The sequence below is a fragment of the Balearica regulorum genome, chromosome Z (genome assembly GCF_011004875.1).
Source record: "Balearica regulorum gibbericeps isolate bBalReg1 chromosome Z, bBalReg1.pri, whole genome shotgun sequence".
In the NCBI taxonomy this organism is placed as follows: Eukaryota; Metazoa; Chordata; class Aves; order Gruiformes; family Gruidae; genus Balearica; species Balearica regulorum.
Genome location: NC_046220.1, coordinates 47,957,669 through 47,981,431, shown reverse-complemented (window position 1 = coordinate 47,981,431; position 23,763 = coordinate 47,957,669). Strand labels below are relative to the sequence as shown.

The 23,763-nt window shown below is 38.9% G+C and overlaps 1 protein-coding gene across 1 annotated transcript in view; it reads left to right on the top strand.

Moving 5' to 3' along the window:
• Window positions 1-23,763, top strand: part of TRPM6 (transient receptor potential cation channel subfamily M member 6) — an 88,873-nt gene that overhangs the window by 30,846 nt on the left and 34,264 nt on the right. The window contains exons 10-22 of the mRNA XM_075739251.1: window positions 2,280-2,352; window positions 2,473-2,573; window positions 6,824-6,958; window positions 7,504-7,557; window positions 9,967-10,107; window positions 11,844-11,978; window positions 13,034-13,314; window positions 14,330-14,558; window positions 15,130-15,285; window positions 18,084-18,218; window positions 19,258-19,386; window positions 21,464-21,715; window positions 22,671-22,845. Coding sequence (XP_075595366.1) covers window positions 2,280-2,352; window positions 2,473-2,573; window positions 6,824-6,958; window positions 7,504-7,557; window positions 9,967-10,107; window positions 11,844-11,978; window positions 13,034-13,314; window positions 14,330-14,558; window positions 15,130-15,285; window positions 18,084-18,218; window positions 19,258-19,386; window positions 21,464-21,715; window positions 22,671-22,845 — 1,996 coding nt within the window. The remainder of the gene's footprint in view (window positions 1-2,279; window positions 2,353-2,472; window positions 2,574-6,823; window positions 6,959-7,503; window positions 7,558-9,966; window positions 10,108-11,843; window positions 11,979-13,033; window positions 13,315-14,329; window positions 14,559-15,129; window positions 15,286-18,083; window positions 18,219-19,257; window positions 19,387-21,463; window positions 21,716-22,670; window positions 22,846-23,763) is intronic.

Sequence of the window (23,763 nt, the reverse complement as noted above, 5' to 3'; positions counted from 1 at the left end):
TTGGCGTGGGCAAAACAGCTGTAGAAGTGATGGTGTTGTCTGTAATAGAAAGATACACAAAAGTGTCTGTGCTAATTCATATATTTAATAGCTCCACAGCGCCTGTTAACTTCTCAAGTCTCAGTGGTTGCTTATGAAATGACAGCCTCTCTCATGTTAGTAAAAGGCCAGACATCTTTGTTTTTGCAGGAAAGATCAATTCCTACTTTTTTTCTTCTCTAGTAGTGTCATATTTATAATTTAGAAATGTTTCCATCCATTCTTCTAGTCATAACAGAATTGTGCTAGAACTTGTCTCTGAGTATTGAAATGTACTTTCAAAATGTGCTGACTTGTTTAGTGGCTCAGGTGCTCATTTGTGAGTAGACTCACAGAATCATAGAATCATAGTTTGGGTTGGAAGGGACCTTAAAGATCATGGAATCATAGAATCATAGAATGGTTTGGGTCTGAAGGGACCTTAAAGACCATCTAGTTCCAACCCCCCTGCTACAGGCAGGGACACCCTCCACTCGACCAGGTTGCCCAAAGCCCCATCCAGCCTGGCCTTGAACACTTCCAGGGATGGGGCATCCACAGCTTCTCTGGGCAACCTGTTCCAGTGCCTCACCACTCTCACAGTAAAGAATTTCTCTCTCACATCTAATCTAAATCTGCTCTCTTTTAGCTTAAAACTGTTACCCCTCATCCTATCACTACACTCCCTGATAAACAGTCCCTCTCCATCTTTCCTGTAGGCCCCTTCAGGTACTGGAAGACTGCCCTAAGGTCTCCCCAGAGCCTTCTCTTCTCTAGGCTGAACAACCCCAACTCTCTCAGCCTGTCCTCATAGGAGGGGTGCTCCAGCCCTCTGATCATCTTTGTGGCCCTCCTCTGGATACACTCGAGCAGGTCCATGTCTTATGCGGGGGGCACCAGAACTGAACACAGTACTCCAGGTGGAGCCTCACAAGAGTGGGGTACAGGGGGAGAATCACCTCCCTCGACCTGCTAGCCACACTTCTTTTGATGCAGCACAGGATGCGATTGGCTTTCTGGACTGCGAGTGCACATTGCTGTGTCATGCCCATTTTTTTGTCTACCAGTACCCCCAAGTCCTCTGCTGGGCTGCTCTCAATCTACTCAATGTCCAGCATTTATCCCTGTTTGAGATTGCCCCGATCCATGTGCAAGATCTTACACTTGGCCTTGTTGAACTTCATGCGGTTTGCATGGGCCCACCTCTCAAGCCTGTCAAGGTCCCTCCGAATGGCATCCCTTCCCTCTAGAGTATCAACCACACCTCTCACCTTGGTGTCATCCACAAACTTGCTGAGGGTGCACTTAATCTCAGCATCCATGTTGCCAATAAAGATGTTAAATAATCCTGGTCCCACTATGGACCCCTGAGAAACACCCCTCATCACTGGTCTCCACTTGGACATAGAGCCATTGACTGCAACTCTTTGAGTGTGACCATCCAGCCAATTCCTTATCCACCAAGTGGTCCGTCCATCAAATGCTTACCTCTCCATTTTAGATACAAGTATGTTGTGCAGGACAGTATCAAATGCTTTGCATAAGTCAGGTAGATGACGTCAGTCACTCTTCCCTTATCCCCCCATCGTAGAAGGCTACCAAATTTGTCAGGCATGATTTGCCCTTAGTGAAGTCAAGTTGGCTGTCATCGATCATCTGTTTTCTATTTGCCTTAGCATAGTTTCCAGGAGGATCTGTTTCATGATCTTGCGCGGCACAGAGTTGAGAGCTGACTGGCCTCAGGTCTTCCTTTTTAGCCTTTTTAAAAATGGGGCTTATGCTTCCCCTTTTTCAGTCAGTGGGAACTTCACTAGTCTGTCACAACTTTTCAAATTTCATGGACTACCAAGTATTTGTTACAGGAGTAATGACAATTGTAGCACTGATCACTAGAGTGGTAACTACCCAATATGTTTTTATTATTTTTTGTTTTACTTTATTTGAGTGTCTGTTTTCTAGTTGAAAATTGAGTAGATATCAACCATGCTGCATTTTTACATTTGTCAGCTTTAAAGGCTAATAAAAAGGAAATAGACTCATGTTATTATGCAGTAGGTTGATTACATTTTGCCTGGATGACATTGCATTAAAAAGCAAAATGGTACATTTTCTGTCTGAAACAAAGGAAAATCATGTCTGGGCCTTTGCCATCATTTGTGTTGAAATGTGTATGATTTAATCTACCACAGCCCTTACCAAGAAGAAATAACTACAGACTTCTCTGCCTCACCTCAAATAGTATACTTCTGCAATCCTAACAGATCACCATATTTGATGCGGAGTCAGAAGATCAGCAGGACATTGATTTGGCAATTCTGACTGCACTCTTGAAAGGTACCTGTGTAAAAATATGACCTGTTTTCATCTGACTTACAGTCCCATTGTCTTACCTTTTCAAAGGAAAGGAGTAACATTGATGTGCAAAAACTGCTAGGTCCTTTACTTGTTTCCTAGGTACAAATATGTCTGCTTCAGATCAGCTAGATTTGGCGTTGGCCTGGAACCGGCTAGATATTGCCAAGAAACACATACTCGTTTATGGACAACACTGGAAGGTACTATTACCTTTTATTTTTCACAGTGCCTTTACACTTTATTATGATGACTAATTTTCCATTATTTGCATTTGTAAAGCTTTAATTAAGGAATAGTTTGATGCTTGGAGTCAGTCTTCTGGAGTAATCATCTTTGATTTTGGAGAGGCATTATTCTTAAAATTGTAAAGTATTCAACTGCAGAATACATCAGATGAAAAAATCAAATACCTTTATTTCCCCAGAGGAGAGGTGCTATGTAGAATTCCTGTAGTTTTTGCTATTAGCTTTTCCAAATAGTTTCAGTTGCCCTTCTGGATATGTATTCCTCAAGCCTCTGTTGACAACTATTGGTGGTCAAGGATATTTCATTGTAGCCTAGAGTACTCTTTTCTCCAGAAAGAGTAGCTCCAGAGGAGTGTTGCCTCTATTTTCCTAGCTCTAGACAGAAATACAGAAATCATACTCCTTTATGATGTTACCACGTAAAAAAAAAAAAAAAAAGTAGAATTAACTGTGGTAACATGGTATCATGTCATTATTTCAGAGATTATTTCTTAGGAATAGCTGCAATCAAGGCAAGACATGATTTAGACCTACATTAACTATAAGCATGTGAATGAACATATAGTAGCAATTGAATCATTCCTATAAATTGTGTTTTTCAAGTTTTCAGATGTAATCCAGTATTTAAGTATAACCCTCCCTAAGTGAGTTTCTATGTACATAATATGATTTTTATAGATGATAAATATAAAACTGTGTGTTCCTCAACGCATGCTATTCCCATTTGTTATAAAAGTAAATACTTTCTTCAAGAAATTATACCTGATGCTCCCAGAAATACTTAGTAAGTTTTTTCTTCCAAGAATTACAAGGTTGATTTTTCCAGTCCTGGGTGCTTTTTCTTCTTTACAACGTAAATTTTGGAAAATGGACAGTGAGTGTATTTTTTTTAGTGACCGTAGCTGAATTTATTGATCAGCAGTCCCTGTTTTCCTGTGGTGTATAAGGCTGAATAGATGGAGGACTATGCCTGAGATGTCTAAAGTTGGGCATCCATGAATTAAAGGATTTTTTTGTTTGTTTATTTTTGTTACTTCTTTGGGCTCAGTTCACTATGTGTGAAGTGGAGATGATCATACCATGTTCTTGCACAAAATCTGGTAGAAATAAATGGTGTTGTGTGCCCACTGAAAGGCAAAAAAAGAAATTTCTGGTTTCATTTTCAGGATTTGAATGGTGTGTGAATAATAAGGGATGTGCCAAGCCTGGAACAATAAATTTAGAAGAAAATGTTGAATAGCTCCCTTCTAAGAGGGCATCACTCACTCTGAATAAGACTAAGCCCCCTGGGGAAACACAGTGTATGATGGAGCAATGAATAATTGTACCATTATTCATGATGATGAATTATCTCATAACTTTTGAGTGTTTGCATAACCTTAACAGTATTTCTGTCCAACAGAGTGGTTTTTATGGAATATGGAAAAAATTTTTGTATACACAATGTCCTGTGTGTATTTTTGCCTCTATGATTTTTTTTTATACCCTTATATTTTGACTCTAAGAAGAAAATGTATTTTTCCCAATGTCTTCATTCAATGTTTTGTAGCATGTACATTTTTTTAATTTGTGCTTATTTAGTTTTTTGCCTTCAACAACTCTTCTGTAAACTGTAGATAAGCTTTATTGAAGCACATCTGTGTAAGATACTAGAGAAAGAGCGACACCATCTATATTGCGGCTTCAAATTCTATACTATTGGAGTAAGAAGGAAACATTACGCTTTTGCCATTTTTATCATTGAAGATACATGTTGGCAAGGCCTGTGAGTCTGCATCATTCCTTTGCATTTACATGAGAAGTGTGGCAGGTGAAACTTGCTTTGATTCGTGAATTAGTATAAATGATATAACAATAGAATCTTAGAATGATTTAGGTTGGAAAAGACCTTTAATATTGTCAGGTTCAACCATTAACCTAGCACTGCCAAGTCCACCACTAAACCATGTCCCTAAGCACCACATCTACATGTACTTTAAATACTCCCAGGGATGGTGACTCAACCACTTGCCTGGGCAGCCTGTTTCAGTGATTGACAACCCTTTTGGTGAAGAATTTTTCCCTAATATCCAATCTAAACCTCCCCTGGTGCCATTTCCTCTTGTCCCATCACTTGTCACTTGGGAGAAGAGACCAACACCCACCTCACTACAACCTCCTTTCAGAGAGTTGTACAGAACAATAAGGTCCCCCATCGGCCTCCTTTTCAACAAGGTACAAAATTGAAAATTGACATATTTTGTACTGTCTTCCATTCTGCTGTTAGAGGGGCTGATTTCAGCTGTACTTCAGTTCCCTGGGAACTCTTAGGTGAATACCACCTGGTCCTGACAATTTGCTACCACTTTATGGATGACTTCTGTAATCTTCTCTGCTGAGTCTTCAATTTGACAGAGTTCCTCAGATTTGTCTGCTGTAAAGAAGAGCTTTGATGTGGGACCTTTCCTAACATGTTCTGTAGTGAGCAGTAAGGCAATGAATTAATTTACCATTTCTGCAATAGCCTTATCTCCTTGTGTGTTTCTTTTATACCTTGATCATTCTGTGGCCTTACAGATTCACTGGCAGTCCTCCTACTTCTGCTTCTGATATGTTTGAAAAAGATCTATGTACCTGTTCGTACTATTCCAGTGCAATTGTTCAGCACCATTTTGAATGAAAAGTCATTGTGGAATAATGAGTATGTTCTCCCCTTCAAGTAAGATGTAAAGAGCTCATAATAAACAAACCTTACATCTCTTGCTGCTTCTCCAAGCAAAAATTAGAATGACATATGTTCCTGAAAGATTTTTTGTGACAAGCAGGAAAAAAAATCTTAAATAACAATATTTTCTTCGTGCATTGTAAAGAAGAAAAAAAAGAAGAAAAGAAAAAAAAAAGAAAATGCACAAAGACTTTTAAAGTTTGCTTTTGACTTAGTTGCCTTCTTAATTGAAGAGGACTACCCCTCTGACTGTCAGGGTCTGCCAGGGTCTACAATTTGTGCCTGATTATTGTGGTTGTGCATTCATATTTTGAATTAGATATTTAAGCAGCAATTTTTAGGTGAATGTCCATGTAGTCTTAGTATTTTTCTGTCTTTTTAAGTGTTTTAAGGAAACATGCACAATTATGCACAGATTGTGGCCATTTCTTTTTACAACTCTGGTCCTAAAAGTTCAGAAGGTAAAGGTTGTAACTGCTGTAACTATGTTTCTTCTTAAATGTCAGCTCAGTCTCAAATGGACTTTACAACAAAGAATGTCATTATAGTAGTTACCAGGGAGATGTCTCAACCTGTTTAGAGACACTGCCAGTGCAAGGAATGACTGCTCAGGGAAATTTAATACAAGAATGGTCACTTTGAGATATTTCTGGAGGAAACACCAGTATCTCAGGAACAGCGCACAAGTTTTCTTTTCACGTGTGACAATTCTGGAAATTTTATTGGTCATCTTTTAATATAATTTCCACCAGACGTAAATGCGTACATGGAAAGGATTAACTTCACATGCCAAATTAGCACTAGCACCTGACCCAGTTGTGTGCCAGTGTCCTCATTCTGTTCACCGCACTGCGTTTTCTGTGCATACGTGTTCTGTAGAAATTCTTTATATGGATTTATATGAACCTCCTGTGAACTCCTTTGCTATTTTGCATGTAGAAATCCTGCTGAGCTCTATGCAAGTGCCATGAGTAGAGTGTTTTCACCATTTGGACACTGTTGTAGGTAGAGCTCAGCTTTGTGGTGTCTTTCTTTGAGAGAGTTTATTCTAACGCAGGTTCTCTCTCATATTTGAAAAGAAGTCTGCTTTAAAGAACTTCAAGTTCTATAGAGAGATCTTGAAATACAGTACCTTGAAATGGCTTTTGTCATATGTCAAAAAAGAAAGGCTTTCCTCTGCTCCCTGCATTATCATACATTAGCTTCTGAAGTGAATTAAAGAGTAGGGAATGTATTATCATAGTCTGGTTGTAAAGTTAGATTTGTAGAAGTCTCTACAGACGTTGGGTTTATGCACACTCAGTTTTACTCCCACTCTCTGTTGGATTTTTTATGCAGATGCTTCCTCTAGCATGTTTTTCTTTTGTATTATGCACTTTAAATATAGGTTAAGACAAGTCACTGTGATAAAGAGATCCCTAGCTGTTCAGGAATGTTTTATTTATTTCCAAAAGAAGATAATAATTTTCTAAGCTTTTCCTTCATCTCTGTCCTTCTGGAGGTTGGTGCCTTGGAACAGGCAATGATGGATGCTTTAGTGATGGACCGTGTGGATTTTGTGAAGCTGTTAATAGAGCATGGAGTGAACATGCACCGTTTTCTTACCATATCTCATTTGGAAGAACTCTACAATACAGTGAGTATTTGAAATCATGGTGTATAACTTCAGATAAGAACGCCTAGAAAGAATACTGTTTTATTTAAAAGATTTGATAATTAGGCCACATTTTTATGAAGGATTTTTGAAAAAAATTGAAAACTAACAGGCTTTGATCATTTTTCATTGTAATGTTGGATTTTTGGATTGGTGTTCCAGCTTTTTATTTTTAATTCATTGATAAGAACCAGACTGACTACGCACCTGAAGCTCATGAGAAATATGTTCTGATTTTAATCTGGTATGTGATACATGCTTATCTTGCTGAAAATGATATGTTGTTTAATCAAAGTGATACCAACTTCTTTCCAGAATATGTCAAGATTTCAGATAGTAAAGAGAGGTGCTGCAGATTGGTATTGACATGTTTTTGAAGAGGTTTGTGGGGAGAGTTTGAGTGGGGAGAGTTTGAATCACAGCATCTTATTCTGAAGATCTTTTAGCTGCTTCCTTTTACTGTATTGATTTTCTGATGTAGAGTGACATTAGACACTTGTTTACTGACTTTTCTTTTCACACCACAGAAACAAGGACCATCAAATCTACTTTTGCATCACCTAGTTCGAGATGTGAAACAGGTAATAGACATAGGAAAGGTGGGGGAGCAAAAATGGTAGCTTAGAACTTCAGTGTCCACTGGCACACTGCTATTAGGTAATAAAGGGGAATTTCAGGAACAGAAGTGGTGGGTTCATTAGTACGCTCCTGTATCTACTAAGTGGTTTTATCTTCATCCCACCGATCCCCCTAAGCAATTAACTAGCATACTATCATTGAATGCTCCCAAGGGTCCTGTACCTTAATTTCAAAGCCAAGCAGTTCATGTAGATCAGACTTTCTTTCTCAAGTTACTACAGTGACATTATGAAATGATTGTACAAAAGACTTTGTGAATTAGTACAGTAATTATGCTCATTGCATTAAGGTTTTCTTTTTTCTTTTTTTCTTTTTTTTTTTTTTTTTTTTTCCCCCAAAGCTAAACAGTCTTTCCTTGTTGAGCAGTAGCAAAAAGATACTGTGGCAAGATACATTATTTCAATGTGCTGCATTGCTTAGGAGAACAGAAGGTGGCAGTGGATGACTACTGCATGGAGCACTGGGTCTGTTAGTAGTCTAGTGGCAGCCTTCTTTAGCTACACAGTTAATTTATTTCATGTTTCTGTTATCTATTGTACCTCACAGCACTGCTTAGCCAGGGAGGGATGAGCTGTTCTTTCTGCATCTAGTCTCCACTGCAGGAGATGCCTAGATCCAAAACTAGATTAATTGGCTAATTCTTTCCAGGCTAGGAATGCTAAGATAAAATGGTAAGTCTGACTGTTTGCAGAGTTCTGTGGTCTCGAGTGGAATTTTTGGTATGATTTTCTTATTGTAGGTGACTTCCATGTCAATCCCATTGATGATTCTGTAGATAGGTGTAGAGTATTCTGGTCTCCATAGCAAGCTATTTGCTATGTTTTCCCATACTGATGGACATGTGGGAGGTTTAATTTATGTCATAGATCTGAAGATCTCAGTGTTGAAAAGGTATTGAACTTTTCCAGGCTGAGAAATCTCTATTTCTCACTGATACTGAAGTGATTTGGTCCTTGATATGACCCTCTCCTAAAAGCCATGGCTTGGTTACATCTCAGGACACTCTGGGAAAACTCAGGGTATGATCTAAAGGGAAGCTTTTGACACTTGAAATGGAATAGTGGAATTTAGGTAAAAAGTAGGTGCACAATTTCAGAACTTTCTACGCTGTTGGGTAAGCTAAACTCACTTGGAACCTGCAAATAAGTCTAAACGCCTTTTTCACCAGAGCTTCTGTAAGTATGCGTAAGTGTTCTGTGAATAGGTCATGCAGTTGCAGTGTTATGAAATATGGCAACACAGTAGATGAAACAGTTACCAGAGTGATGCAACCATGGATTTCAGAATATTTTCTTCAGTAGTGTGACCAGCTTTGCTGCTGCTACATTTGAATGGAGATACATTGCCATCTGCCCTGGTAGCATAAAATATGCTTTACAGTGCAGAGAAGTATCTGTAAGTATAGGTAGTCAGAAATATTTGCCTAATTCTCAATGACAGAGCTGGCAAGTTCTTTCCTGTGAGATGTGCTTTTGCCCCAGAGTCCTCAGCATGTTGGTGCCTTCTGTTCCCCAGGCCTGGGTGGTCCTAGCTAGCTGTACTGAGGCTTGCCACTAAAGTCTATTAAAAAAAAAAAAAAAAATCATTCTGATGAAGAAAATGACTTTTCACAGTTTGAAAGGCATACACCATGAAGTAAACATAATGCCTCTGATCCCATCTATGTACATGCCCATTTTTCACTTCCAAGAGCTGTGGTTTAAGGTTTTACCAATAGTCTTTAAAATCTGCATGGAAGATAATCTGTTCTTCAGAGAATTTGTGACGAACCTGTGTCTTGGGAGGACAGTGAAGGTAAACTGGGAAGCAGTGGTGCTTTAAACAGAAGTGGTGAGAGCCTCAGAAGGTACAGCTAATGCGCATGCAGCTGCCATCTAGTTGTCATGACAGGCTTGAGCCTCTGCAAGAGATTATCATTCTTCAGGAATTACTCTACGGCATTAAATACATGCTTCATCCATCTCTTCATTTTAACTAGTTTAATGACATACAATGCTAGTTTTCTCTTGTCATGAGAGTTTTGTCAGTCTGTCTGTCTGTTGGTGATTAACCTGAAGAACCATTACCCCCACTGTTCAATGCAGCTGGTCTTGTGTAGCAGTATAGGTCCCTACATGGTGTGGGTGCAGTGGACTGTGGACATCACACTTTTCAGGCCGAATGTGTAGATATGCCTGTTCTTCTTCCTAGGCAAGTTTCATATGCCTACTGAAGGTGTACACTTTCCTGACAGATGCAGGAGCTCTCAGTTGCGCCTTGTCTCGGACTCCCCTCATAGTAGTTGGACTCTGACATGGTTGAATGTTGCATATAATAGCATCATAAAATGCTTGTGACATTTGGTGTTTCAGAATACCCTTTCCCTGGATTACAAGATATCACTGATTGATATTGGGCTGGTGATAGAGTACCTCCTTGGTGGAGCTTATCGGAGCAGCTACACAAGGAAGCATTTCCGGATTCTCTACAATGATCTCTACAGAAAACACAAGGTAACTTCTGTGAAATGGTCATCCAATGGTCATCAAGAAAAGCCAAAATGTGACAGCTGAAAATAGCTCTGGTTGTGGTTTGTCTGAAGAGCATCAGTTAAATGTATGCAATGCTTGTCCATTTTGTAAATCTCTTTGCCAGCTGTGGAGAGGTTGCAAATAAAACAGACAAATCCCTCCCCAAACTACTTCCTGCCCCCCAAGACCACCCGTGATGATTGCTAAATTAACTATTAGTTCAGTAAATTTACCTTTGTGTGCAGCAGCCAGGCTGTGTTCTTTGTCTGTCATCCATCAATAAATATTGCCAAGGCTGTACCAACCAGCATTTTCCCTTTTGTGAAGCAGTTGCATGTTTCTGCTCTTGCAACTTGAACCACATCACAGAAATAATGAATTCCACAGGTATTGAACTAGACTTAGAGCATGTCATCATGGCATAGTGAAGAGCAACATGGAGATCTCTGACCTAAGTTTTGAGCAAATGTCTTACATTTTAGAAGCAGCTCAGTGCTAGTGGTGCATCTTCCCGCCCAGGCCAATGAGCTGTGTTTGCCTGGCAGAGTTTTTTCGGTGACACACGGGTCATCACAGGGAGTTTCATGCTGGCTGTGCCAGGCTGCACCCATAGTGCAGTGGCTTTCTGCAGGCAGAGGGCTGTGCTTGGACACGCGTGCCATTTTACACCTCCTAGACCCTTAAGATGTTTCACTGTACGGCATAGCATTGTGCCAGGTCTGTGTGTTAGTGTCATCACCTCTACAAACAAACTGCCTCACAACAACGTCGTGCAAACATACTAGTGCTTTCATTTTCGCCATTGACTTTCCAAACCCAGTAACTTGAAAACAGGCTAAACTTCTCAATAAATCAGCCAAATGTGATTCCCAACATCACAGAAGGAGCAGATTTACTGCATAAGAATTCTCCCTGGTTTTTGGAGTAGAACTGGACTTTGATTAAAATACTTCCATATGTTATAAAACAAACAACAAAACTCTCCCATCCCCATGTACTGCCTTAATGACTAATAGAAGAACCTCAGAGTGATCAGGGGAAATGAGAAAAAATAATGAAAACTGTTACTTGGAGTGAATAGAGACATAGAGACACAGCTACCTCTGTGTCATTGGCTTAATACAATGCTTGAAAAGAGATATTTGAGCAGTTGTAATACTCTTCACTGTATCCTCATGAAATATGACCTTAACGGGGATGGATGAAACCACATGATTTTATAACTAGGAACTGCAGGGAAGAGCATTAGTGATTGAGCTGGTAGCACTCTTCCCTCTCAGTCAACACTGAGCAAAATGCCCAGGGATGCTAGACATGCCATCCATTGGAGGGAATAGCCAGCAAAAAGTTCAGAGAACTTCTGTCTTTTAAAGGGCTTATGGCATTTTTTATAAGGGTAGGCTTATAAGAGCTTCCAGGTTGAGTGATTCCAATCTGGTGCAAGCCCTGTTGTTGTAATTGGTGGATGCTATTGGGGAAATCAGTATTTTGAATTTAGAGATTCAGTAAAATATATATTTTTTAAATTAGATGTGAAACAGGCTATTTTTTCCTTGATGGTATAAGCTCCAGTGGTAGTTACAGTGATTGCTGACTCACTAGTCATTGAATAACATCATTTTCTACAGGCACCATTGCAATCATAGATAAGTACAGGCAAACTTAATCTCTAATTTGCATTTCTCTCCTTGTGTTTTATGGTATGCCTTTGGATCTAGAGAGTGCTATCCAGCTTTTCTCAGAGCCTGTCTCATTCCTTTCATCAGAGTAATCAAACAGATAGCAGAATGGGATCTGCTGAAAGTACTTTGCATTCTCAGTTCTTCAGAACAGCACAGCCTTACAAATGCAAGGTAATATAATTGCTTATTCTGGACTTTGCTTACGACATATTAGGTTGCTAATAATTTTATTGAGAGATTTTAGACACATGTTGGTCAGGCTGTTATTTATCATAATTCTGCTTAAAATCCAGTGGAAGCAATATTTTGCTGCTCACTGTTCATGAAGTACAAGTCTTGTAATTTTAATGTTGAAATCAAGCTCAGACTTCTCCTCTGATACTTTTTAACTTCCATCCATTTGTTGCTAAGGGCTTTCATTCACTGAAATGTGAAATTTCTGAACATCAAGCATGGGTGAAAACTTTTCTTATTGGGAAGCAACAGTAGGAATTGTCTGGCTTTCCCAATGTTTTTCTCATGAATGCTGATTAAAGTCGCTTCAGTAAGCCTACTAAGAAGAGATACAGTTCTGATATCTGGAAAATGAAATGATGACACAGTATTTTCTTTCAAAGACAGAATGATAAAAGAACAAAGATCACCACATATGTATATCTGACAGACAAAACATATAGTACAATTAATTTAAGGGGCATTACTGGAATTAGTCTGAGCTGAAATGAATCATTATAGCACTGAGACAACCTCACTTATACAAGTAAGACTTTTTCTTTGCCTTTAATGGAGAAATATCCAGACATGAATGTATAGCAAGTTTACATTACAAATGTGGCAGACAGTAAAAATAATTTTTAAGTATCACAAGGCCATGGTGTATGTTTCAGTCTACTGATTGCTTTTTCTCCTGTCATGGCACAAGTACAGGAAAAGAATGAAAGTAGGATCTTGTTATCATGGGGTTTGGAGACTGCCCAACATTATGGAAGGGGAAGCTATAAATGGCACAGGTACAGAGCAAGGAGTGTTTCTCCTCCACTGATATTACCAGCTTCTTCGTATTGTTAATCTGAATGTGATCCTAGCTGTGGTTTATGACTTAAATGTATATAACGATCAAATAGTTTTCTACTTGCAATTCAGATTTGTTTGCAGTTTTGTTTACATGAATCTGAACCTCAACTGTTCATTGAGATTTTCTTTTTTTCTGAAAAACAAATTTATAGGAAAGATCCACTGCTTTCCATAAGTGCAAGAAGAAATCAAAAGAGGATATAAACTTTACAGAGAACTATGAGTCATCTGGCTTTATCTACCCCTATAACGACCTCCTGGTTTGGGCAGTATTAATGAAAAGGCAGAAGATGGCAATGTTCTTCTGGCAGCACGGAGAGGAAGCCATGGTCAAAGCTGTTGTGGCTTGTAAACTCTACAGGGCGATGGCACATGAAGCTAAGCAGAGCAACATGGTGGATGACACTTCAGAAGAACTCAAGAAGTACTCAAAGTATGAGTTCTCCTTTCACTTCAGTTGTTAAAGTTCAGCAGTGCTTAGAATGGTTAGATATTTTTCTAATCCACTAAGAGTTTGTAGGGTTAGTGGTGCCATGGACTATGGAGTATAGAAGAAATACTTTCAGCTGCCCACTATTCACATTGTATAATGGAACTATGTATTGGTGTGCAGTCTGGTCAAAAGGTAAAGGAAAGCTATTAGCATGTTACCTAGTTGCGTATTTGAAAATTAAAATATAGGTAATTTCCCTTACAGCTTTCCTTCATTAAAAAGCCATATAGCACATAAGTGTCGGACTTTTCAAATCTGTAACGTGGTATTGAGCAAACTAAAACCAGTGCTTAAATCCTGCTCTGTGTAAGACCTAAAAAAAGATGTATGCTGAAGTAACTAAGTGAATAAAAAATGAAGTAGGCCAAGAATTTTCTTTAAGTAAGTTTGTAGTTTCATGTTAGTGTTTTCTGGTAATTTTTCTTGTTAATGACATATTGTATGCTTTGCTGACATCATACCTCTTATTCAAAGTACAAGAAGATGTGCTGTCTTGTTTTGCATGCAGCTCCAAAGATTAATGTAAAGGAAGGTGTATCTTCCTTGAGGAGTCTTCCCTACAGAGATGTTTAGGAGCCAGTGTAAAAGAAGACGTTTTTCAACTGCTCACGGTGCTTGCCCATAGCAGTGATGAGTCTGTTGTTGAAGGAAAACCACAGAACTTTGTAGGGTCCATTTTGATCGATGAGTGACATTAAGAACAAAACAAATAAAAAAATAGGAAACAGCGTGAACCTAAACCTTGTCGTTAGGGTTAAATAGTTAGATTTACTCCCCAAATTATTTGTCACTAGATATATTGATAAAGCAATGGGAAAAATGGGAGAAGGCATACTTACTGAGATTGTTAGCTGAACTTTAATTAATGGAGTTTACAAACCAACCTCTTTGCAGCAGTGATTCTGAGTTTTGACTGATTCCTGTTAGATTAACTGTCAATTCCTTTCTGCTCTAGGGAATTTGGGCAGCTTGCCTTAGATGTGCTGGAGAAAGCATTCAAACAAAATGAGCAGATGGCCATGAAGTTGCTGACCTATGAACTGAAAAACTGGAGCAACTCAACTTGCTTAAAACTAGCAGTGTCAGTGGGGCTGCGGCCTTTCGTATCCCACACTTGCACACAGATGCTGCTGACCGATATGTGGATGGGACGCCTGAAAATGCGGAAGAACTCCTGGTTTAAGGTAACAACATTAACTTTTTCTGAGCATTTAGATGCTATTTAGGTGCTTTATACCTGTCTTTGTAGTTATGAACATGTCTAATGCAGCTTCAGGCAGATGTGCTCAAGCATGGATTGGTATGTGCACATCTGGGAGAGAAAAGAGAGGTGTGTGGGGAAGACAGTACTTGCTTCTGATTTACTTCTTTGCAAAAGCAGCTGTGGGATAACATTGGAAGAATGCATTTTGTGAAGTTTTTTTTGCTGTTCCCATTCTCTCAGCACCCTTCGGTCCTTTCCTACCTGCTCTTGCTGCCCCTCATTGCTGGTTTTCTGGCAGAGCTGCTGATGGGAGGAATGCCCTCCGGACATAGGGAGCAGTATCCCCAGATACTGACACTCTTCAAAGCCACAAAACAGTCAAGAGCAACACACTTCTCCGGAGGCTGTAGGAGTGTGATACAGAGATTTTCTGCAGCAGTGGCTCCCTCCCAGGCCAGTGGAATTGCACTGGGCATGCATGGCTGACTATGGCCTCAGGTCTATGCTATCACTGCTGAATTAATTTCATGAATCTTGTGTCTCTTTTTTAGGTCATTATAAGTATTCTCCTGCCTCCCACCATCCTGATGCTGGAGTTTAAAAGCAAGGCAGAAATGTCTCATGTGCCTCAGTCTCAAGACTTCCACCAGTTCACATGGTATCATGGGGATCAGAGCCCAACCAGCTCTAAAGATGCCTTGTCTCTGGTTAGTCTGTGATAATCAGTTATTTGTGTATCCGGATCTGTCTGTTTACCACAGTATAAGCCTGAGGAGTGAGAAGACACTGATCAGCTGGAAGTGTTGGAGCCCAGTTCTCCAGAAATAGGGGTTTGATCCCAGGTTTGGATACAGACTGAAGTGACCTTGGACAAGTCACTTCATCTGTCCTGGGTGTCACTTCTGTACTGGTCATGAGAAAATCCTTCCCAACCTCACAGAAATATAATGAGGTTATAATTATCTGACAGTTACGCAGGTATTTTAGAACACAAGGTCTTTTCAAGCTGCAGATAAATACCTATGTAATCTTGTATACCAAGACTGGTTTCCTATCACACACAAACCCACATCCATAAAACTTAATTCAGGTTGCCCAGTCAAGCTGTCCAAAGCAGGGAAACAACAGAACTGAGGCAGTCCAGATCGCATCCTCTCCAACTTGCTCCTGCTCTGCCTGGCCAGCAGCCTCTGCACCGCATCTCAGCCACAGCCTGTCCCCCTCTCCATGGCCACCCTTCACTCTCCTTGAGATTTCATTTCCTGAACTACATCAGAGCCTTTCCAGAGGTCTAGCTTCTGCCCTCCTTGTTGAAAAACAGGTTGTCTCTATTTCTGCATCCTTTGAGTGTAGCAGATATGCCATTTAAAGCACAAGAGAAGCACTGTGCTTTTGGTTTAGTCACCTGAACTGAGTCCAGAAACACTCTGCAGGGACCTGTGGTGGCACAGAAGTCCTTCTTAGGCCTGTCTGTGGAGAGTCTCCAGCATATGTGAAGTCTTTGCCTTTTAAGATCTGAATTCCCCCAGACTTCTGCTAAGCAGAATTGCATGTTCTTTCTTTTTCTCATTCTCGACAAAGCATTCCTTCGACTGGAAATTTCCAGAAGTTTTCACTCTGAGGTAGACAGCAGGCACAGAGAATTCCATCCAAAAAGGCAGATGTTGGTGAGGTTCTAACCAATGACAACAGGATGGTCAAATGAGAGCTGTCAGGCAATCATTTTTGCTCTGCTCTGCTTATCTTGCAGCAGAGAAGCATTGTAGATTGCTTGGGAGCTTCTCAGTTAACTTTCAATTTGTGTAAAATAATAAAAAAAGCAGATTGTTGTTGAGGGCTTTCACAGCAGCATGGTAGGCTGTCAATGCCACATTTGTGTTTTCTCTCCCTGATGAAAAAAAAATGCTTGAAGCCATTATCTCCTGCAGTGCTTGTCTAATATAGTCAGTTCAAAAATGCTTTTTATGGGGTTAGGTAATAGCTATGATACAGAGGACAGGGCAAGTGTAATTATTTGCAGCAAGATCACCCCTGTAGTCTGGTAGAAGGCAACATTGCAATGTGCGTAAGCACTTTTCTGACCTGCCTCAAACAGGGCTGCTTCCTTCCTGTGCTAGCAATAAGCTTAACTTCTGATTTTATCTAATATAGAGTATTGTTTAAAACAAAAGGCAGAGCTACTGCTTTTTCTTAAATACTCTGAATATGAAATATTATAGAAAAATGTACAGGAAATTTCAACAGTGTACATGTGCCATGTAGAGCATCTTTCACACACTGTCATAAATTCCAGTGACCTGCTGCAGCTGGAAATTGCACTCTTTTATAGGACAAATTCTCTCCACCTTGGAGGATCTGATGTTAACACATTGGGATAATTCTGTGTATCAAATTCTCTGGTTTAGCACTTTTCTGAGTCTAATGTGATGAAAAAAAAAAAAAAGTTTTCCCCTGATAACCCAAGGAAATGTTGTATAGTAGGGATAAATGTCACATAAAAAGTGCTATACTGCACACGTCTAGTCGCAGTAAGTTTTAGCATTGATACTGGCCAAGGCAATTGGCCAGCATTAAAACAAAACTGAACAAGGTGGTTTGGTTCCCTCAACCTTGCCCAGCTATTATCTATTTGTAGTTCCCCAGGCCTCTCTCCTTCATCTCTGAAAACTCCTTTCAGCACCTTCTGGTTTTGTCAGTTGCCCACTGCTCTGTGTGTGAAGCTCTTCTTAGGCTTCAGTGGTAATCAGAGGTTTGTTTTTTCAGAGTGGTACTCAGACAAGTGTCAAACTCTGGATACAGAATCAAGTGTGTTTGATTTTTTGTGTGTGAGTGTGTGTGTGGTGGGGTTATTTTGTTTTGGGTTTTTGTTCAGTTTTTGTTTTGTTTTGTTTGCTGAAGATGATAAAGAAGTTACCTGTATTTTTTGTAGGCAGATCTTTGTAAGAGAGTACTTATCTCATCCTCATGTTCTGATCAGGAGTACAATACATCAAAAATAGCTATTAGATTCTGTATTTAGAATTTCACTGTCTTAACATTTTCTGTGCAACTGTATACATCAGTGGGAAATGTGATGCTCATTTGCTTATTTCAGAATGTGCCACAGTTGTCAGTGGAGTTCTATCACACAGTTATGTCGTACTGGGAGTCGTTACTTATCTGTATTCCACAGATGGGGAAAGTGAGACACAGAGTGATTAAGTGACTTTGCTTAAAGACTTAGAGAAACATGTGGAAGAAACAGGAGTGGATTCAGGTCTGCTGACGCCCAGTCATAAGACCGCTTCTAGTCATAAGAGCAAGCTTTAGATTTTACAGTGAAAAAGTGTGCATGTTCATTACTGCAAATGAGATGGTTGTAACCAGGCAAAATCAAGCTACAGTAATGGTTTTTATATTCAGAACAAAGCTTAAACATCTGTGCCTGTCTTCCTTCTAAAATGACACAACTTTTGCAATCATAGACCACAGTTTCTTACTTTTAAAATGTTGTTTCCTTTTAAAGAAGGATTATGATGTGGAGAAGGTTACTCAGAAGTCTGATGAAAGCCAAGTAGATGGTGGACAAGGAAACCTGCCTGGCACTAGAAAAATCTATGAGTTCTACAATGCACCAATTGTCAAGTTCTGGTTTCACACGGTTGGTCATCACACTAGAACCTGGATTGCCAAAACTCTCCTTTGATCCTTCAAATACCACTTGATGCTGCTTCTATTTTACCTAGTATGGATTTGCAGCCACTTAGTGGTGGGGGTGGATGGGAAGACATTTGAATATTTCTCTCACAGTTAAGTGAAAAGTTTTCTGCTAAAACCATGCAGCTGCATTAAAACAAACAAAGAAACAAGAACAAAAGAACCCCAATTATAAGGAACTAAAGAAAAACTTGAGCACAGCTTTTTACAGTGGTTAATTGCACATGTAAAGATAGATTTGAAGCTGACTGTAAATACCTTAGATACCTCACAGATATTCATGTCCCTTTCTTTAGGAATGGTTTCTAAAGGAGTGAATATTAATCTGTAGGAGATAATTTGCTATAAAGAAATATGTATTTATTAAATCCATTTTAGTAACTAACCCTGTGTGAGTAAAGCTTAGGATGTTTAAGATCAGGCTGCCTGTTGGGTAAGACCACCATGTACATAAACTCTTACTCCTTTAATAGGTTAACTGCTTTATAGGTTGTTAACCTATTATCTGAGGTACATTTACAGTGTGTTCTAGTACACATATGTGCCTTCCACCTGATATTGTTCTTCTTGTGTTTTGGAAGGCACTGATTAACCAGCAGTGATTCACATAGCTTTAAGAATGGTTACTTTCTCCTACAGAAGGTTGGGATAAAAGCATAGCACTGCCTTTACATTCAAATAACGGCGTGCAGATAAAACAGTCTGTCTCATATATGGGTTTGGGGACTAGGTGAACATGCGCTGCAATAGTTCGTCTTCTGCTCCCGTTTTTGCAACACTAAAGCACCAATTTCCAAATGATGTTTAAGGATATTCCCATTCAAAAATACTTTGGAGAACTGAAGGAAAGGTGTTGGGCTCAAAAATCTGAGAGTGCCCCGGTAGTTTGAATACACATAGCCAGGCTAATCACCTGTTAATATGTTTGCAGAAATTTGTTGGAAATTTTTGTGCATATGGATTATATACTGTGTGTTTTGTAGATGGCGTACATGGCATTTCTCATGCTTTTCACTTACACTGTGTTGGTGAAGATGGAACCAAGACCGAGTGTGCAAGAGTGGCTTGTTATCATTTATATTTTCAGCACTGCTATTGAAAAAGTCAGGGAGGTAAGCTTTTACACACACACTTGTCATCTAAACCAGAGAATACCATAAACTGAAGAATGCCAAATTCTGCATTCTTTTTGTAGAGAATTTAGTAGAGGAAAGAATTATAGAGGACATTTATTTCTGAGAAGTCTTTTATTTGAAGTCCAGTACTTGGGCTTTGAAAACGCATCTTAAAGTTTGTTCTGTGTAAATCCAGTGGTAATGTGCAGATCACTTGAGGGTGATTGTGCTGAATTGAGATTTGAAGGCCAGATGTAGGCACCTGTTTCTTAAATTTTTTTGAGTGGACCATTAGATTTCTTATAATGAATATGGAATTTGTCTTTAAATATTTAATTTGAGTGTGGACATTGTTATCAATTAGTAGCTGTTATGCATAGAATAATCTATGGCTCTCCATCAAGGAGCCTCTATAAACGAAATTAGAAAAAAACACCATCAACTTTTAATGCTGGATTCCTTAAGCATGGAAAAATGATATTCCAATCAAAATTAATCACAATTATTTGCAGTTGATTAGATCTGAGCTTCTGAACACAACTTGCATTCCAGACCTACTTGAGGTTGGGGACAAATGCAGCTATGTATTTCCCAAATTATTGTATCTGAGTGGACATATCTTCACTGTAGAATTGGCACATAGTAAACAATAGTACTGTGAATTGTTTTTTATATGACATTTGAAATGCTGTACTTTTTGAAAGAAATAAAACTGCAAAAAAAGCAGTCACAGTTCTGAGTGAAGGATGCTGTTACAACAGATCACTCAGTAGACTGTGACATCAATACAAGAGAGGTGAAGGATTTCAAGGAGCAGCAGAAATGCTGGGAATATATTGAAGCTTGGATAAACATACAAGTTCTGTGGCTGCATGAGATAAAACTGAAAAAATCTACACCAGGATTGTCTAATTGAGAAAAAAAAATGAACGTGAAATAGCAAGCACTTTGGAAATCTCTGTTGTGCTGTTTCATTGTGTTGATGGTGGGACGGTGGAAACATCAGCTCTTATTTCTAGAAGTAACATTTATTAGAGACCTTGAAATCCATGTCTTCTATTTGACTTTCTTTGTCCATGTACTAGTTCTGGTCTGCTGCCAAAGGCTTTGTAGGACACAGTGTCTTACACGTGCAGCTGATTAACCGCTGAGGGTCTTGTTATATATGACTACACACCTCTATTTCTCTAGATTGTATCAACTAATTGTTGAAGTCTAAGGCCCTGATCCTGCAGCTAGTTCCCCATGTGAGTTAGTCCCGCTAAATTGAGTAGGATCACTTGTTTACTTTAATGTGTTTATATGCGTAAATTCTTGCAGGATCAGAGTGAAACATTTCGAAATCTCTCCTTTGCTTGGTGCTTATCAGTGTGATCTTACATAGCACTGCATAATTGGCCTCACTTGTGCAATGTGCAAAGGTTTTGTTTATGGCCTCCCAAAGATTCCACTTAACACATTTGCTCGGTGAAGCTTAAAATCCCTTTGGGGCACCTCACAGTTCAAGGAGTGAACATTTCATTCTTTACCTTGCTAGTTGCCACCGCTCCTTTTTTTAGCATGTCCTTGATGGAACACAAGGATCTTTCTTTATATTTTCAGTCTGAAATAAAAGGCATTAGTTGTTTTCCCATCAGCAAGGTTAGGTTGGTACTTTCCATGACTTAGGGGCTTTTGAAAGGGCTGTTGCAGGTCGTGACTATTCCTCTAGAAAATGTTCGCTAATTTATAATGATACATATGCATAACAGTTCTATGCTGGCTGCTTTTTTCTGCTGAGGAATGTGCTCTTTGGTGAATGGGTTCAGGCTCAGAACTCATTTTTCCTTAGGAAGAGCTATCCTGTTTGGTGTGGCACACTTGAGCAATACGTCACTATAGATTAAGTACAAACTTCAGTTCACAGTGAATGGCAATATGTGGTATGTGGGCCTCCAAAAAAAAAAAAAAAGGAGAGGTGGGGGGGAAATGATACATTCCTAAATCATGAAACAGTTCAGACAGAAAAGGTTAAAGAATGTATCTCTGATTTTAATGGAGTTTCATTGGGTTTTTTTCCCCACATTCTACTCAGGTATTTATCTCAGAACCTGGAAAATTCCACCAAAAAGTGAAGGTGTGGATTTATGAATACTGGAATTTTACTGATTCTATAGCTATCGTCCTGTTTATGATTGGTTTTAGCTTGCGGTGGTCGGACCCCCCTGTTCAAACTGCAGGGAGGCTACTTTACTGCTTGGATATAATATTTTGGTATGCTCGGCTCCTTGATCTTTTTGCTGTGAATCAGCATGCTGGCCCATACCTGACAATGATTGGAAAAATGGTAAGTATTATGCTTTGGAGCAATATTTTTGTAGTTAAGGCATCTATTGAGGAATTTGTAAACATCAGAAGTGACAGAAAAGAGTGATGGTTAAAGGAGAGGTTACCTAATAATTCATAATTAATGTATCATGTGAAAATACCATATATTTTTCTGTTTGTGAGTTCACCATAATCAGATTTCAGTTCTAATTTATTCATTATTTGAATTTATTCACAAAAGCCATTTTTGCTTCATTCCTTAGAGAAGGGTTGCATTTGAGTTGAGTTTCTGATCCATCTTGATAATAGGAGAATGAAAAATCACTGTCTCTTGCAGACAGGCTCACTACTATAGATAATTCCCCTAGCTCTTGGAAACTGTCTCATTATTATTTCACATTTTGATTCAAATAATTGTATCCCATTTTAGCAGGCAAAATTTCTCTGAGATCAAAGTTAATTTTTTTGCTCTTTTGGTATAAGAACTGCTGCTGAACTGCTGCCTAGTCTTGAGGGACATCTGCACATTCCCACTGTAATTTCCCTCGGTTATTGGGAACTATCTTATTAATACTGTGATATTCTGTCTTGCATAGTAATTCCAATTCAGTGTTAGAAGGCAAAATCATTCACTGCTATTCCTTGCTCTCAGTTTGGAAGAAATACCACTGAGGAAAAAGACCATCATAAGCTCTCTGTGTTTTTCAAATCTTGCTTAAGATCTTAAGAGGGACTTGAGAAGCCAGTAGGACTTGTGGCTTTTTTGGTCCAGGATGATTTTAACCTCTATGAAATACTTGGGTAGTCCAGGTCATAGAAATAAAATATTTTTATTTCCTTCAGGATATTAGATTATTAGCCCTGTTTTTATATTCTGATTTGTAAAAACAGTGATTGATACTCTTCCCTAAAATGTATGTCTCCTTTCCATGTAATTAACACATCTAATTCTTTCATTCAAACATGTCTTCCAGACAGCAAACATGTTCTATATCGTGGTCATGATGGCCATAGTCCTGCTGAGTTTTGGAGTGTCACGAAAGGCAATCCTTTCACCAGAGGAGCCTCCTTCTTGGACTCTGGCACGAGATATTGTATTTCAGCCCTACTGGATGATGTTTGGTGAGGTCTATGCTGGAGAAATAGATGGTAGGTAGTTTTCACAGTACGGCTCAACAGCTTAAGTTTAATATGTGCAGAAACATGTCCACTTTGGGCTACTAGAGTCTGACCACATGTTGAGTCTATTCTTTCTCAAACAGTGTTGATTCCTGTATATATATGTCCTTAAAGAGTAGTACTGCATGAATAAAGGTGAGAATATTCGTTTCTTTGTTAAAGATAAAGATTAAGACTAAAAACCTTCAAAGTTAGCTTTTCAGATGAAGTATATTGCAAAGCTCAGAGCAAAGCACATAGGAACTAATACTGAGCTAGCTCATGGTCAGGGGATCTGGCAGTGAAATGAATTTCCAGTTAGGTGAATCCAAAGCTGCTGATCTCTTGGATAAAAGACTACAAAGTTGCCTTAAAGGAAGAAAGAATAAAGGGAAAACAAAAAAAGGAAAAATAAGAAAGAAAAATTATTTTTCACCATGTAAGAAGAACTTGGCATCATTCTTAAACAGATAAACCAGTTGAACATAGGAAAAATAGAACCAATCAATGTAAATAGGAAAAATGTTGCATTTTGATTATGGCTTTGACCTTGTCTCAGTACGAGAGAAGAACCAGATGCTCCAGGAGGTATTTCAGCATTACAGATGGAAGGCACTCTCATGCTGCCAAGTGATGAGTACAAGTAAAACAGTCCCTAAAATAGAACAGTAGGTATGCAAATCGATAAAGGTATAGTTCAGCATAGTCCTGATTCATTAAAATAATATAAGATGTTGCATCCATTATTATTGCTGAAACAGTCACATGATGGCTATGTATTTTGGTTATATAAGTCAAAATTCTTTTAATGAAAGCACACTGTTAAGTTTCACAGTTTAGTCCATTTAATCACTTATTAATGCTAAACCTTTAGAAATTTGACATTTCCCAAATAAAACTATGATTTCT